The 13,164-nt window shown below is 41.6% G+C and overlaps 4 protein-coding genes across 4 annotated transcripts; 2 read left to right on the top strand and 2 right to left on the bottom strand.

Annotated features, from left to right (window-relative positions):
* Window positions 1-408: 408 nt before the first annotated feature.
* Window positions 409-882, bottom strand: LOC125685823 (scale keratin-like). Its single transcript, XM_048929254.1, has one exon. It carries the CDS (start codon window positions 880-882, stop codon window positions 409-411), a length of 474 nt encoding a protein of 157 aa, XP_048785211.1.
* A 3,666-nt stretch (window positions 883-4,548) lies between these two features.
* Window positions 4,549-5,061, top strand: LOC125685784 (scale keratin-like). Its single transcript, XM_048929189.1, has one exon. The coding sequence runs from the start codon at window positions 4,549-4,551 to the stop codon at window positions 5,020-5,022; it is 474 nt and encodes a 157-aa protein (XP_048785146.1). The 3' UTR covers window positions 5,023-5,061.
* A 717-nt stretch (window positions 5,062-5,778) lies between these two features.
* LOC125685892 (scale keratin-like) lies at window positions 5,779-12,204 on the top strand. The gene is made up of 2 exons (XM_048929361.1): window positions 5,779-5,845; window positions 11,343-12,204. The coding sequence occupies exon 2, from the start codon at window positions 11,364-11,366 to the stop codon at window positions 11,832-11,834; it is 471 nt and encodes a 156-aa protein (XP_048785318.1). The 5' UTR covers window positions 5,779-5,845; window positions 11,343-11,363; the 3' UTR covers window positions 11,835-12,204.
* On the bottom strand, window positions 7,154-7,624 carry LOC125685893 (scale keratin). The gene has a single exon (XM_048929362.1). It carries the CDS (start codon window positions 7,622-7,624, stop codon window positions 7,154-7,156), a length of 471 nt encoding a protein of 156 aa, XP_048785319.1.
* Window positions 12,205-13,164: the final 960 nt, after the last annotated feature.

The raw sequence follows: 13,164 nt of genomic DNA, 5'->3' as shown, positions 1-13,164 counted from the left end.
CAGGCAGCTTTATGCAGAGAAGCTGGCAAAGTCAGAATGGAAGGAACCAATGAATCACATTACAATTTTTTTTTTAATGATGCAGTGGAATTTTAATGAGAATGGAAAGAATAAACAAGTATCACAGTATCAAGTATGCATATGGAGGATATTGGAGACAGATGCATTTGGAGCAGAACTATGTTACATGTCTCACTGCACTCAGAAACAAGTATGATAAAACAGAAATAAATAATTGAACCCACAAAGGTACCAGAGAAGAATTCAAAGGAAAAATGTAGAGGTGTGGAGCATACAAATGGAGCAGGATTAGCGAGTGCTTTCACAAAGTTGTTACTCCTCCGCTAGCTGGTAAATCTGCATTTTGTTTTCCACTGGTACTTCATTTAGTGAATTTTCCTTTTGTGTTTAGCAGGGCCCACAGCTGCCACGACGATATCTGCTGTATCGGTAGGAGTAAGGGCTGCAATAGCCAGAACCATAGGACCTACCATAGCCATAAAGGCCCCCGTAACCCAGGGAAGAACCCCCATACAGACCCCCATAGCCCAGAGAGGAGCTTCTGTAGCTCCCATAGCTCCCAAGGCCCCCATACTGACCCCCATAGCTCAGAGAGGAGCCTCCATAGCCATACACACCCCCAATGCCCAGGGAGGAGCCCCCAAAGCCCCCAAGAACAGGTGCTCCAGAGGATCCCACCACAGCTTGCTGGGGGAAGGAGCTGAGGATGGGCCCAGGGAAGGTGACAACAACAGGAGGTGGCTGGATCACGGTCGTGGAGTCAGGGCACTGCCGGACACAGGGCTCGTTGCAGCTGTCAGCAATGGGTTGGGGGCAGCTGATGCCACCGGTGGTGGTGGAGCACAAATCATAGCAGGACATCTTCTGGGGATGGATGTAAGCTGCAGCACACACTGATGATAAGTAAACAGAAGGCACAAACTCTACTGAAAAAAAGAGTTTACAAGTTGGACACATAGATAAGAATAATGGCTTTATCTCTCTAATCTTAGCTGTATTTCTTCCTTTTCAATCTAATTCATCAATATCTCTCTCTCTCACTTGTAAAAACAAGCACTGCTCAGGTTCCATTCTGAAAAGTCCCTCCTTTTATTGTATCCTTCCTAATTTCTCATGCTTGATTTCCTATTGGAAGTTCTTTTTACTATCCAGCTCTTGATCATTGCAAGAACCAACCACTTGCTTTGCCAATTGCTTTCACTATATTTTGCAGTCACTCTCACAATGTCTGTGTCTAAGAGGTTGTTTCACATTTTATTTTATACTGGCAAAAACAAAGCAGAGTAACCTGAATACCGGCGAAGCTCTTGCAGTAAATTAATGGGTAGCTGGAATAACAACTCTGACATATCGACTTGTAACTTGTTTCCAAAAGCAATGGCAAAAATCATGCTGCCGGCATCCTGAGCCTGCTAGAAAAACAGATTAAATAAGGCATTCCCTGCCCTGAAGTATTTGCAAAGTAGATTGAGAGTCACAGGGTGGGTGAGAAGATTATCTGTTTGGTTTCTCCAGAGTGAAACTGGTACACTCAGGCAGCTATAGATTAGCCTCTGCTGCAGACGTGTTTGTTGGGTGCTGAGCTCTTCAGCAAGATTATCACCATAGGATCTGAGCCAATTTCCAGGAAAACCCATGGAAAAGGCTCAGTACCTCCTCTGAACAATTCTTTCTTCACTAGAACCATACTGAAACATAGAACTATGGAAAACAGTAGATTTGAAAAGATTTCTGAAGGTCATTTGGACCAACTCCTTGCTCAGACGGAGGACAATATGAAGGTTAATGTTTACTAATTTCATCTCTATATTCCAGTATCTCTTTCAACAGTATTTCTGCATTTTTCTGGCCAAGCTGATCCGCTCATAATACGATATATATAAAAAGATGAATAAAAAAATTATGTATATTTTCCTTAAAAATTTCCTAGTGACATGAATAGCCTTCTGCTGAAGTTTTCAGTGCTGCTTTGGTGGCTCAAGTTTGTATTAAGAGGAAATGGCCACTTTTGAAGAACCTGAGTACACTGATGTCCAACACTATAAAAAGAAAAATATACTCACTGAGAGAAAATCTATCATTATTAAGAATCTTAGAGTATTTAGAGATGATTCCATACATATTTAATTAAAACAATTAAAAAAGATATATTTGGATTTTAGGCAAGAAATCATGATAGAATGATACTTACCCTCTTCACAGGGAGAGTAGAGCAAGCAAGGTGGAATGAAGAACTCTTGGTTCAGAGAGTTTTTATACAGTTCCCCTGATTGTGGGGATCACCTAAGGTACAATTTGTTCATGTGCATAATTGGGGCAAACCCCAAATTATTATGACACGGAGGTCATCAAAGTTTGGCTGACTGTTGGTTCAAACTCTCACAAAACAAAAGAGTTGCATTTTGTCACAGAAGTCTCTTTCATCTCAAATGCTTTGACATCATATTAATTCCTGTTATCACTCTCTTCATGTCCTTAGTGGTAGAGCAGGAGCAACGCCAATGCTTTTCTTCAGCTTTTCCATTATCTTTGTTTTCATGGTCTGATGTGCAACCGGGAATGACTAAGATACACCCATTTAATAAGCTGTCTGCTACTGAAAAGTTTGTGTTTCATTTCATATTTCTCCACTGAAGAAAACAGTCATGAACTGATTATAGCAAGAACACAACTGACCTTGACTTAAATATTTTAATGTGATATCATTTCATAATTGCTAGGCACACAAATCCGGGTACACGTATTTAATCTAATTGTAAGAATGCATTCTCAAATGTTGTGGATGATTTGTGGCAGTTGAAAAGACTTGTTCCCTGGAAGCCTGAAAATATTTCCCAGAAAAAGTTCCAACCACTTCAAAGGCTGAGAGACCCACCTGATAATTTATGCTAATCTATGGCATAGAGTCTGCAGTATTAAAATAACACATCTGTATACAGGGGAAGACCCAGCCTTTATTTTTCACAATTCATTCCAAGTGCATAATTGTTCTCTACTTGTTGAAACTGCCAGCTCAGCACTGTCCTGGACTTGAGCATTACAGGTCACAAATTCCTGAGCATCAATGTCAACAACTCAAAGCACTTCTGCCCCATTTCTATTCTTGCATCCAAGAGCACAGTTTAAGTGACTGCTGGGAGGAGAAATCCCCTCAGCTGATATCTGCACAAAGAAAAATCCCTAAGGATTTTTCTCCTTAAGCACTCCAAAACCTAAGGACTGTGCTACTTTTCTGCTCAAATTTCAATTTCTGTCTCGAATCCTATCCTATGTAGAAAGCACAACTGAAGCAAACCTTGCAGGTGCCTGGAGGGGGTGCTGATTTTTAGAGCTGAATTGTCCCCTTCACAGCCAAAAGCTAACAACAACCAGAGATGCTGGGTCCTCCACCTGTGGGTGGGGAAGCTAAGCATGCACCAACCACCCCCAGCCTTCCTGCATATTACACTGTCAGTCTTTAACTGCTGTTTGGGCAGGCTGCAATGTGAATTATATGTTCTTAAACAAAAATCGTGTCCATGACAGCAGTTTATTATTCTGATAAACCCATGAGACACACTCCAGGCGTTAATACAAGAGGAGCAAGCACAATTCTTTCGTAATTTCAAAGAATTGACTGGAATAATGCCAGGCATTAATTTTCCTCAACAAGTCACAAGATGAAAGAATTCGCCGTCACCTAATGTAATGTTTATGTTCTTTTACAAGAGAATTTTGAAAGGACTTGTAAACTCCAATAATGAACAAAGCAATGTCATCATCTTGATGGGTTACCTGCATTTGAAATTGGGGCGGGCAACAAGTGTTTATCTTGTACCTACGGTTGCTCTGATGGGCTATAAAAGCTCCTCTCTCTCATAGCTCTTCCAAACCTTTCCCTTGACTTCTTGGTGGCTCAGGTAAGTCTCTTTTTCTTCCCTACTGCTACATCTTTAATGCTGGATTTAACCTCAGCTGATGGCTACCATCCATGCTGTTGAGGGCATCTGTACTGTATTGGGACAGAGAACCTAGCATCAGCTCTGGGATGACAAATGAACCTGCAATATGGGGGGCATTGCAGAGGTATTGCCTCAGTACTAGTTCCTATGCGACTTGCATTTCACTACCCTGACTGCCTTGCATTTAACCTATGGCAATCTTTGCATATTCTGGAGTTCACAGAATCTTGGGACTAGTAATTTCAAAAGAACTTTTTGGAGGACATCCTGGCCCAGAATGTTTGAACATATATTTATTTAATATTGAAATTTTATGGCTTATATCAGGGCAGTGGTTGCCTAAATGGGAACTCGGATACTAGCATAACAATTTATCCTTCACTGTCACGTCAAATGACTTTGTAAGCATCCAGGCAGGGAAAGCCACATAATCTGTGTTTACATAATTCAGCGAAACTGGCTATTGCTGAAACTCCTATACTCTACTCATTACCTTTGTGTAAACTGCTATAATCATTTGTGTTTCTTTGTCTTCTACTTAGTCTCATCATCAGTGTGTGCTGCAGCTTACATCCATCCCCAGAAGATGTCCTGCTATGATTTGTGCTCCACCACCACCGGTGGCATCAGCTGCCCCCAACCCATCGCTGACAGCTGCAACGAGCCCTGTGTCCGGCAGTGCCCTGACTCCACAACCGTGATCCAGCCACCTCCTGTTGTTGTCACCTTCCCTGGGCCCATCCTCAGCTCCTTTCCCCAGCAAGCTGTGGTGGGATCCTCTGGAGCACCCGTTCTTGGGGGCTTTGGGGGCTCCTCCCTGGGCATTGGGGGTGTGTATGGCTATGGAGGCTCCTCTCTGGGCTATGGGGGTCAGTATGGGGGCCTTGGGAGCTATGGGAGCTACAGAAGCTCCTCTCTGGGCTATGGGGGTCTGTATGGGGGTTCTTCCCTGGGTTACGGGGGCCTTTATGGCTATGGTAGGTCCTATGGCTCTGGCTATTGCAGCCCTTACTCCTACCGATACAGCAGATATCGTCGTGGCAGCTGCGGGCCCTGCTAATTCATGCAGAAATAACCTACAAGAAGAATATCCAGTGACTCCGTGATACATAGCAGTAGTCCCAAAGGAGATGATATGAAGTTGTGATTGGTCCCACCCCACTGCAGTGGAGCTGGGAGCACACAGAACATCTTTAATCGCCTCATATTCTACTCATGGTTTCTTTGATTATTTTTTCTTCCTGTGTGTACAGTTTGGTGGGTACTATATGCAATCTTAATCCTTATGAAATGATATTTCACCAAAGAATAATTATGGAATGATCTGTCTGCACTCCAATGTTTATTCTTGGCATTCTGTAACACTTTTCTGTGAATATATCTTATTAAAGTGATTTTCTTCCAAATCAGATAAATCAACTTTTGGTTTTAATTTCTACTACTGTGGAGAAAAATTCTCTCGATAAAGAGAACTGAAGAAAGAAATAAATCCTTACATAGGATAATTTTTAGAAAGAGTTGAAGCAATTCAGCCATTAGTGAACACTGACCCTCTTTGCTGCACTGAGCACATATTTGTGAGCAGGAATTCTCCTAATCTGGTGATAGAAAAATAACAAAATGTTTAGAAAATACCTACACTAAACCTCCCTTCCCTAATGAGCCACCTGGTGATCTTCCCTGATCACAACAGAAGAGCCAATGGCTCTGATGAGCAGATTATGGGGAAATGAGTCACAGCTGGGGCCCTCAGGTGGGAGGGATGCTCCTGCATGGGAAGGAATTTAGGGAGGTCAAGAGTGGTGATGGGGGGTTGTTGAAAGGGAAAAGCTGCAACAAGAAGTGATTCTCAGAGGAGTGTGGCTTCTCGGTGGATGTATTGGGTGAGAAATATTGCAGGAGAACCAGAAAGTCAGGAGAATCTGGAAGACTGGTCTGTAGCATAAAGGGGATGGAAGTGTGGGCTTTAGTTGCAAGGTGTTCCTATGTAGGAGGAACTGAGAAACACTCTGCTGAGGATGTGTATATAGAAGTCTGATTTTTCTAATGCTTAAGTTCTTTGGGTATCATAAATACCCTGATTGCTTCTGTTGTTTTTGCTAGCAGTGATGAATCAACATTAATGTAGGACTATAGCAAAACTGGAGATCTTTTGTGTTTTTTTTTTTGTCTCTGTTAAAAGCTCTTCAATGTCTTAGATTTTCTCGTTATACAGACTGCTGATTATACCCTAAACGTAAAATTTCCATGAAGCTTACAGGAGAATATTCATTCTTGAAGAAATTGACAGAAAATCGTGTCAATTTTCAGTAAGGTCTGTCCCAAGGATGGTGTTTGAATAGTGGAGTGAATACCTGAAATTCAGGGTGATAACTCAGTAACTCAACTGGAAGAAATCAGCCCAACTACCGTGAGCTGGACTCAATGATCACCGTGGGTCCCTTCCAATTTGGGGTATTCTATGGTTCTGTGAAATCAACAGTGAATCCTAAATTGATGGGAAAGCATTTAAAGTCCTGAATCTGTAGTTCCATTTCTTTAATGCTACTAATCTGTTATTGGTGGGTATACCACCCCCTAACCTTTCTGTTTATATGTCTGAAATACAGGGAGAGTAGAGCAATCATTCCTTTATTCTGAGGGCTTGGACTCTGCTTTTGTAGACATGAAAGTTGGTTTTTTTTTTTTTTTTTTTTTTTTCTGTGACTTACTTCTGGGATTTTCATCTACATGATGTAGATTTTCAGCTGGACAGGCTGTACAACTACTGTAGGATTAATAAATAATCAGGATAAAAAATATGAGAAAAGAACACCAGAAAGTCACAAGTTTGATGCAATAAACTTTTAATAATACCGAGAAAGTAATACACAGAGTCTCCAAGAAAATAAGTAACTGATCTTCAGCAAGGGATATATTCACGATTCATTTTCCTTCCTGTGTTTTAGTTTATCTAAACAACCAGGAATCATTTCTGCTGTTTTGTTACGTTTACCTAAGGCATGATGGAAACATGAAGAGAGAAGTGTTATAGTGGAAATTGAAAGTAGAATTCAGAGGAGAAATTGGATCAGAGCTGAAGGGAAAAAGCTCAATGGTCTTGAATCAGAGTAATGTGGAGCTCTTCAGCTGGGAACCCATTGCATCTCATCTGTTGATTCTCTCCCATGAGGGGAATATTCCTGCATAATTTAGCAGGGCCCGCAGCTGCCACGGCGGTACCTGTTGTACCGGTAGGAGTAAGGGCTGCAGTAGCCAGAACCATAGGATCTACCATAGCCATACAGGCCCCCATAGCCCAGGGAAGAGCCTCCATAGCCATACAGGCCCCCATAACCCAGGGAAGAGCCTCCATAGCCATACAGGCCCCCATAACCCAGGGAGGAGCCTCCATAGCCATTCAGGCCCCCAGAGCCCAGCGAGGAGCTTCTGTAGCCCAGGGAGGAGCCCCCAAAGACCGGTGCTCCAGAGGATCCCACAACTGAATCTTGGGGGAAGGAGCTGAGGATGGGTCCAGGGAAGGTGACAACAACAGGAGGTGGCTGGATCACAGCTGTGGAGTCAGGGCACTGTCGGACGCATGGCTCATTCCCGCTGTCAGCAATGGGCTGGGGGCGGCTGATGCCACTGATGTTGGTGGGGCACAGGTCGTAGCAGGACATCTCTTAGGAATGGAGGTCAATCTGTATAATACCAGGTTGATTGTATTAAGCTCAAGGCATTATTTGTATGACTATAACCACTATAGAGTTCTCTACCTTTCTTTCAACTAAACAGCCCTTTGAAGCGCATTAATTCCTCCATATGCATTAGAATTGAAAAATCAAAGCAGCAAAACTATTTCCTGAGATGATTTGGTGAGTCATTGGATCAGCACAGGACTCTGAGTCCCCAAGAACCCAATGTCGTGTTATGCATTTCATGACTCTAGCTCATCTTTACTACTGATCTTCTCTGTGCTGAGCTTTATAGAGAGAAGGATTATAAGCCATTGACTATTCAGATTTGCTCAGTAACTTGTTTAATGAGACCATTCCAGTGGAATTACAAAGGCTATTGTCCCCCTTTTCTAAACACTAAATCGTGGCAAAGATATTCATGACCAGTTTCTCTAAAGAGCTTAGAACTCCATATTAAAATGCCCTGTAGATAATCTCCCTCCAAATGACTCACTTCAATAGGCGCGAAAAAATAGTTCTTCTCTAGTTACCTCAAGCTCTCTGCATGATTCCTTATCGTTAAGAAACACCTCTCGTTTCTTTTGTGTTTTTCCTCTAATTCAGTGCCTAATCTCTGATAGCATTCATGCCCATTTTTCTTGAGTTCATTTTAAAGCAACTTGAGTGATCTGTAATAGACATAATGGAAAGTCCACTTCTAAGTGGAAACCTTTCCCATAAACCATGTAGATTTAAACTTTTTCAAAGTTTTGTGTTTATTTATCTGAGTTACTGAAAGAGCAACAAACACTGAACTTGTCACATCATTTATTCAACTGTTGGAAGTAAACTTTTCTTTCAACTTTTTATGCCCTATCAAGAGACTTTTGGTTGGCTTTGAAAGTAAATGCCAGCACTGAATAAGGTTGTGCATAATCCTTTAAATCATTTCTGTTGAATTTTCACCTAAAATTTTACTCATCAGTACTAATTAGAGACCATCCAGCATTAAATCACATAGAAAAGAGATATTATGGTAGTCAGAGCAAATTCAAACTTACCCAATTCACCAAGAAGAGCAAATGAAGAGATGAGGTTGGAAGAGCCATGAGTGCAGAGTGCTTTTATACAGCACAGACTGCCTGAGGGGTGAGAGGCTGGTTTTGTGAACATCAAGTTAATAAGCTGACATGACGCATTTTTTGTATTGATACCTCCATAAAGTGATGAAATTCTCTTGCTTTCTGCTTTTGCTTATTACTTGATTCCAATTATCACGCAACATAACACGTTACATCACGCAAGGGTCTTTGATCTGAAACAGTGATGGGTGAAATGAGCGCATCTTTCATCCTAAAACATGATTCATGAAACTAATATCAGTTTTCTATCCTCTTTGGAGTTGCACCATGTAGTAAGCTGCTTATACGTAGTTAATGCTTCTTTTGCTGTGTTGTACAATGTGATACTTTATCACAAATAACCTGCTGAGAGTTCCAAGTGCCTTACATAAGGCTACATTGAACAGACAAATTTTGGATGTTCAAAACATAAATCAAATACCATTTGCAGCTGTTAAAGGGTTTCTTCCACTCTTTCATTTGTATTTCCAACAGGTAAAAAACCTCACCTTTAAGATATCAGTGTCTGAAGTGCCGCTGAAGTAACACTAAGTGGACAGATGCCCTGTGAATATCAGAAATAAACATTCAGATACTCAAAACACTCAGCTTAGTTTATTCTACTCCATGAGTTTGAAAAGGTACATTTTCCTGAGATTCAATTAATTCCTAGCTTGCTTGATCCTGGAGTCTTTGATCCTGGTCTACAACTGATCTTGCATAAAAGATGATGATTGACAGCATCTCTCAGCAGAAAGCAATTATTAGCTGGGAAACCACTGGAAAAGGAAAATAGTGGCATTTGCTGAGGTTTCTTTCTTTACAGCATTGTTTTAATACCATATCATTATGATGGTTATCGTAATCATCATAATTATCAACCTAGTAATCTTCATATCACATATTGTTTCTAAATTATGAGCTTTTCCACATCAGGAGGTTTCCTGTACTATAATACTGAAAACTATCCTCAAGTTTTATGAGGACATTCCAATGGGCTTTCAAATATCTCACCAACAATCATTACCACTTTGTGCGCACTGAGTCAGTATTACATTAAAAACCCGGATGCAAACACTTCCCTATTATGAGAGGTTATCACATTGAAATATATAGGTTAAGGTCACTTGGGTCTTTAAAGTAATCAGTTTGTGGTTTATAACACTTCTTGGAACTTTGACTTTCTATCTGAAAGCTCATTTCCATTTTATTGAAGCATGCATTTGTCCACAAGAAGTAATGTCCATGTGTTAAACATTTAACAACGAAACGACAACCCATGGTATGATAGTTGCTGCCTTCATGTCATATCAAAATAATATAAAGGAAAGTCAGTTTTGATGGAAAAGACCTCAAAACTCCATTTCCAGAGAGGTCTGTGATTACCAGCTGAAGTATTCCTCTGTTCCCAAGACTGAAAGACAACTGGTAGAGAATTCTCCAAAAGTCACTAAAAGACACTCCTAATTTCCTGATCATTGCAATTGCCCCGTGATGTGTGTTTGGAGGTATAAGCATTAAGCCTGCAAAAAGCCTTCAGCCTTCATTGGAGCTCCTAAATAAATTTAATTTTCTCTGTGGGTAAACTATCACCTCAACTGATTACACTAAAAGACACTGTGAATGGATGAAAGGAAATTACTGTCCTGTCATTTTAATAATGTATGGCTAAAATAAGTTGAGTCAGCTTGCTTGATCCCCTAAAGAGCAATGAAATAAAAAAATTACTCCTGGAGATGATGGAGAGGTCTGCAGTGGAGCATGCACGTCACGCTATGTGTGGGTTTGAAGCGCCTGCAATATGTAAACCAAAAAGCAAAAACAATTTCAGCACTTAGAAGAACTGCGTGTCCCACAGTTTGGGGTTGGTACCTAATTATGAACTCAAGCACAGGATGCCTAACATCCCCCAGGCAATGGAAGGAACTGTATAAAAGCTCTCTCCTCCAGGTTCTTCTATCCACTTCTCTCGCCTTACTCGCCTTTGTGAATTGGGTAAGTCAGATTTCTTTCAAGCTGCAAAGATTGACTTGTTGCAAACTTTTGGTTTGAACTTAGAACCAAGTGCTCTTCAGGCCTGCCAGATTGTGAGAGATCTCTGATTGATTGTTTATGAAAATAGTGCTTATTTTTTCCATTTACATGAGAGCTCTTGTGGAGCTAGGCTCCAGAAAAAGACTTTGAGGGTATTTTAAGCAGTTTAGATTCCCAGGCTTCTAAGATCTTAATGTTGAAAAGGATTTCCTTGACTATCTACGATTATATATACTATTTTAAGACAAAGAATAGTTCATAGACATAGTCAGAATTATGGCAATGTTCAACAGATTTCTACTGGTAGCAAAGAAGTATGTACTCAACTGATACTCACCTTGTACTACTGAAATTAGCTCACCTGCAAATAACAAAAATCACATTTGAAAAGGATGTGAATTTGCCATATTAAGGTGAAGACCATTCTTCAAACTGCAATGCAAAAGAGAATAGTGATAGAATATGTGTACTTCCCAGATTTATTACAGATGCCCTGCTGGACTCCTTCATCACAATCTAATTTTTGTTATTTCTTTAATGCTAACATAAAGGCCCATGTTTTGCAGATTGACCTCCATTCCTAAGAGATGTCCTGCTACGACCTGTGCCCCACCAACATCGGTGGCATCAGCCGCCCCCAGCCCATCGCTGACAGTGGGAATGAGCCATGCGTCCGACAGTGCCCTGACTCCACAGCTGTGATCCAGCCACCTCCTGTTGTTGTCACCTTCCCTGGACCCATCCTCAGCTCCTTCCCCCAAGATTCAGTTGTGGGATCCTCTGGAGCACCGGTCTTTGGGGGCTCCTCCCTGGGCTACAGAAGCTCCACCGTGGGCTCTGGGGGCCTGTATGGCTATGGAGGCTCCTCGCTGGGCTCTGGGGGCCTGTATGGCTATGGAGGATCCTCGCTGGGTTATGGGGGCCTGTATGGCTATGGAGGCTCTTCCCTGGGCTATGGGGGCCTGTATGGCTATGGTAGATCCTATGGTTCTGGCTATTGCAGCCCTTACTCCTACCGGTACAACAGGTACCGCCGTGGCAGCTGCGGGCCCTGCTAAATCATGCAGGAATATTCCCCTCATGGGAGCAAACCAGCAAATGGGCAGTACTATCCTGATCTTCAGCTGAGCTCTTGAATAAGGTGCCAAGCATCAACAATTTCTTGTTAATGCAGTGGGGTCAGAATAGCTCCTTAAATCTCATTTCTAATTTTTTTTTTCTCCGTCACCTGTTTCATTTCTTCTTCTTTGCCCTGTCAGTGGCCAGGCACGTTCAACTTCATCCATGTCCGCAAAGGTTATTTATGGGCCCTGCTCTGGCTGCTACATGGGAGAAACCTGAAGAAACAACCTTCCTGAAGCCCTGGGGCCTTCTTCCCACCAGAGCCTGTTGCATTTCTGTTCTTGTGTCCTTTACTGCCCATACAATAAACTAAGCCTGTATTTAATGCTTGACTCCTGTTCTCCTTTGCAGTCCCTGTAGGGGTCCAGGTGTCCCTTCCCCTGCATGTGGCCTGCCTCCCACCCGGGGCAGGCTTTCAGGCCACTTATATTCCAAGGCTGAAATGCCTTTGGGCAGAGCCCTTGGTAGCTCTCACATAGTTCTGCAGTGAAGGAAGCTATCTGCCCAGTTTTCCTTTGCTACTAAGATGGAATTATCTTGCATCTCCTCTGCGTTAATTATTTCAGCTGTCAAACTTCCGGTGTTTGGTTAGAGTTTAGTGCTGTTTTTGTTTTGAAATCTTGTATAAGTTACTAGAACACATCACTGTGTTCATGTGTAAAGTGATAAACCTGTCTTGAAGTTCTGTCAAATTACATTCAGAAAAAGAACAATAGGAGGAAGATAAATGGGAGATGATTTTTAAGATAGGTATCTGAAGAGCAGTGATCAAGCACTACCTTTTCACTGCTAAGCTAATTGTTACCTCAAGCAAGTTTTGGCCAAGCCCATACATCAGCTGAACGAAGTATGAAGAAAATGAAGTACTGCTTAACAGATGCTTTAGAGATTATTTCACAGGTACTTTCAATGAAAAAGTGAATGTGTGATTTCTTGAGCTCAGCCCTCAGCACTGTGAAGTAGCAATCCAGAATTTAATAGATAATTTTACTGTCTCCTAAGTATGTGTCAGATGGCTCTACACTGCAAGTAGCAATGAGCTGAAATCAAAAGTAGCCTGACTATTGTATAATGCATCTTGTTTTTATTTTAAGATGATAATATTTTATGTTCACTCATTTAAAAAATACATATTGAGAATATTGCAATGAAAAAAAAAAAAAATGACCCTCATCAAAAGCCTCTCCCATTTTCTTGGCTCTCAATACCACCTGCCCTCATAGTCCTGGGCTTTTTGTTGGGGATTTGTAGGAAGCTGGGATGGTG

Source organism: Lagopus muta, chromosome 29 (assembly GCF_023343835.1).
Source record: "Lagopus muta isolate bLagMut1 chromosome 29, bLagMut1 primary, whole genome shotgun sequence".
Classification (NCBI taxonomy): domain Eukaryota; kingdom Metazoa; phylum Chordata; class Aves; order Galliformes; family Phasianidae; genus Lagopus; species Lagopus muta.
This window is presented reverse-complemented; position numbering and strand designations above follow the sequence as displayed.

Bases quoted from the DNA above. Each gene is read 5' to 3' on its own strand.
- LOC125685893 (XM_048929362.1), bottom strand. From the start codon at position 7,624: ATGTCCTGCTACGACCTGTGCCCCACCAACATCAGTGGCATCAGCCGC.
- LOC125685823 (XM_048929254.1), bottom strand. From the start codon at position 882: ATGTCCTGCTATGATTTGTGCTCCACCACCACCGGTGGCATCAGCTGC.
- LOC125685784 (XM_048929189.1), top strand. From the start codon at position 4,549: ATGTCCTGCTATGATTTGTGCTCCACCACCACCGGTGGCATCAGCTGC.
- LOC125685892 (XM_048929361.1), top strand. From the start codon at position 11,364: ATGTCCTGCTACGACCTGTGCCCCACCAACATCGGTGGCATCAGCCGC.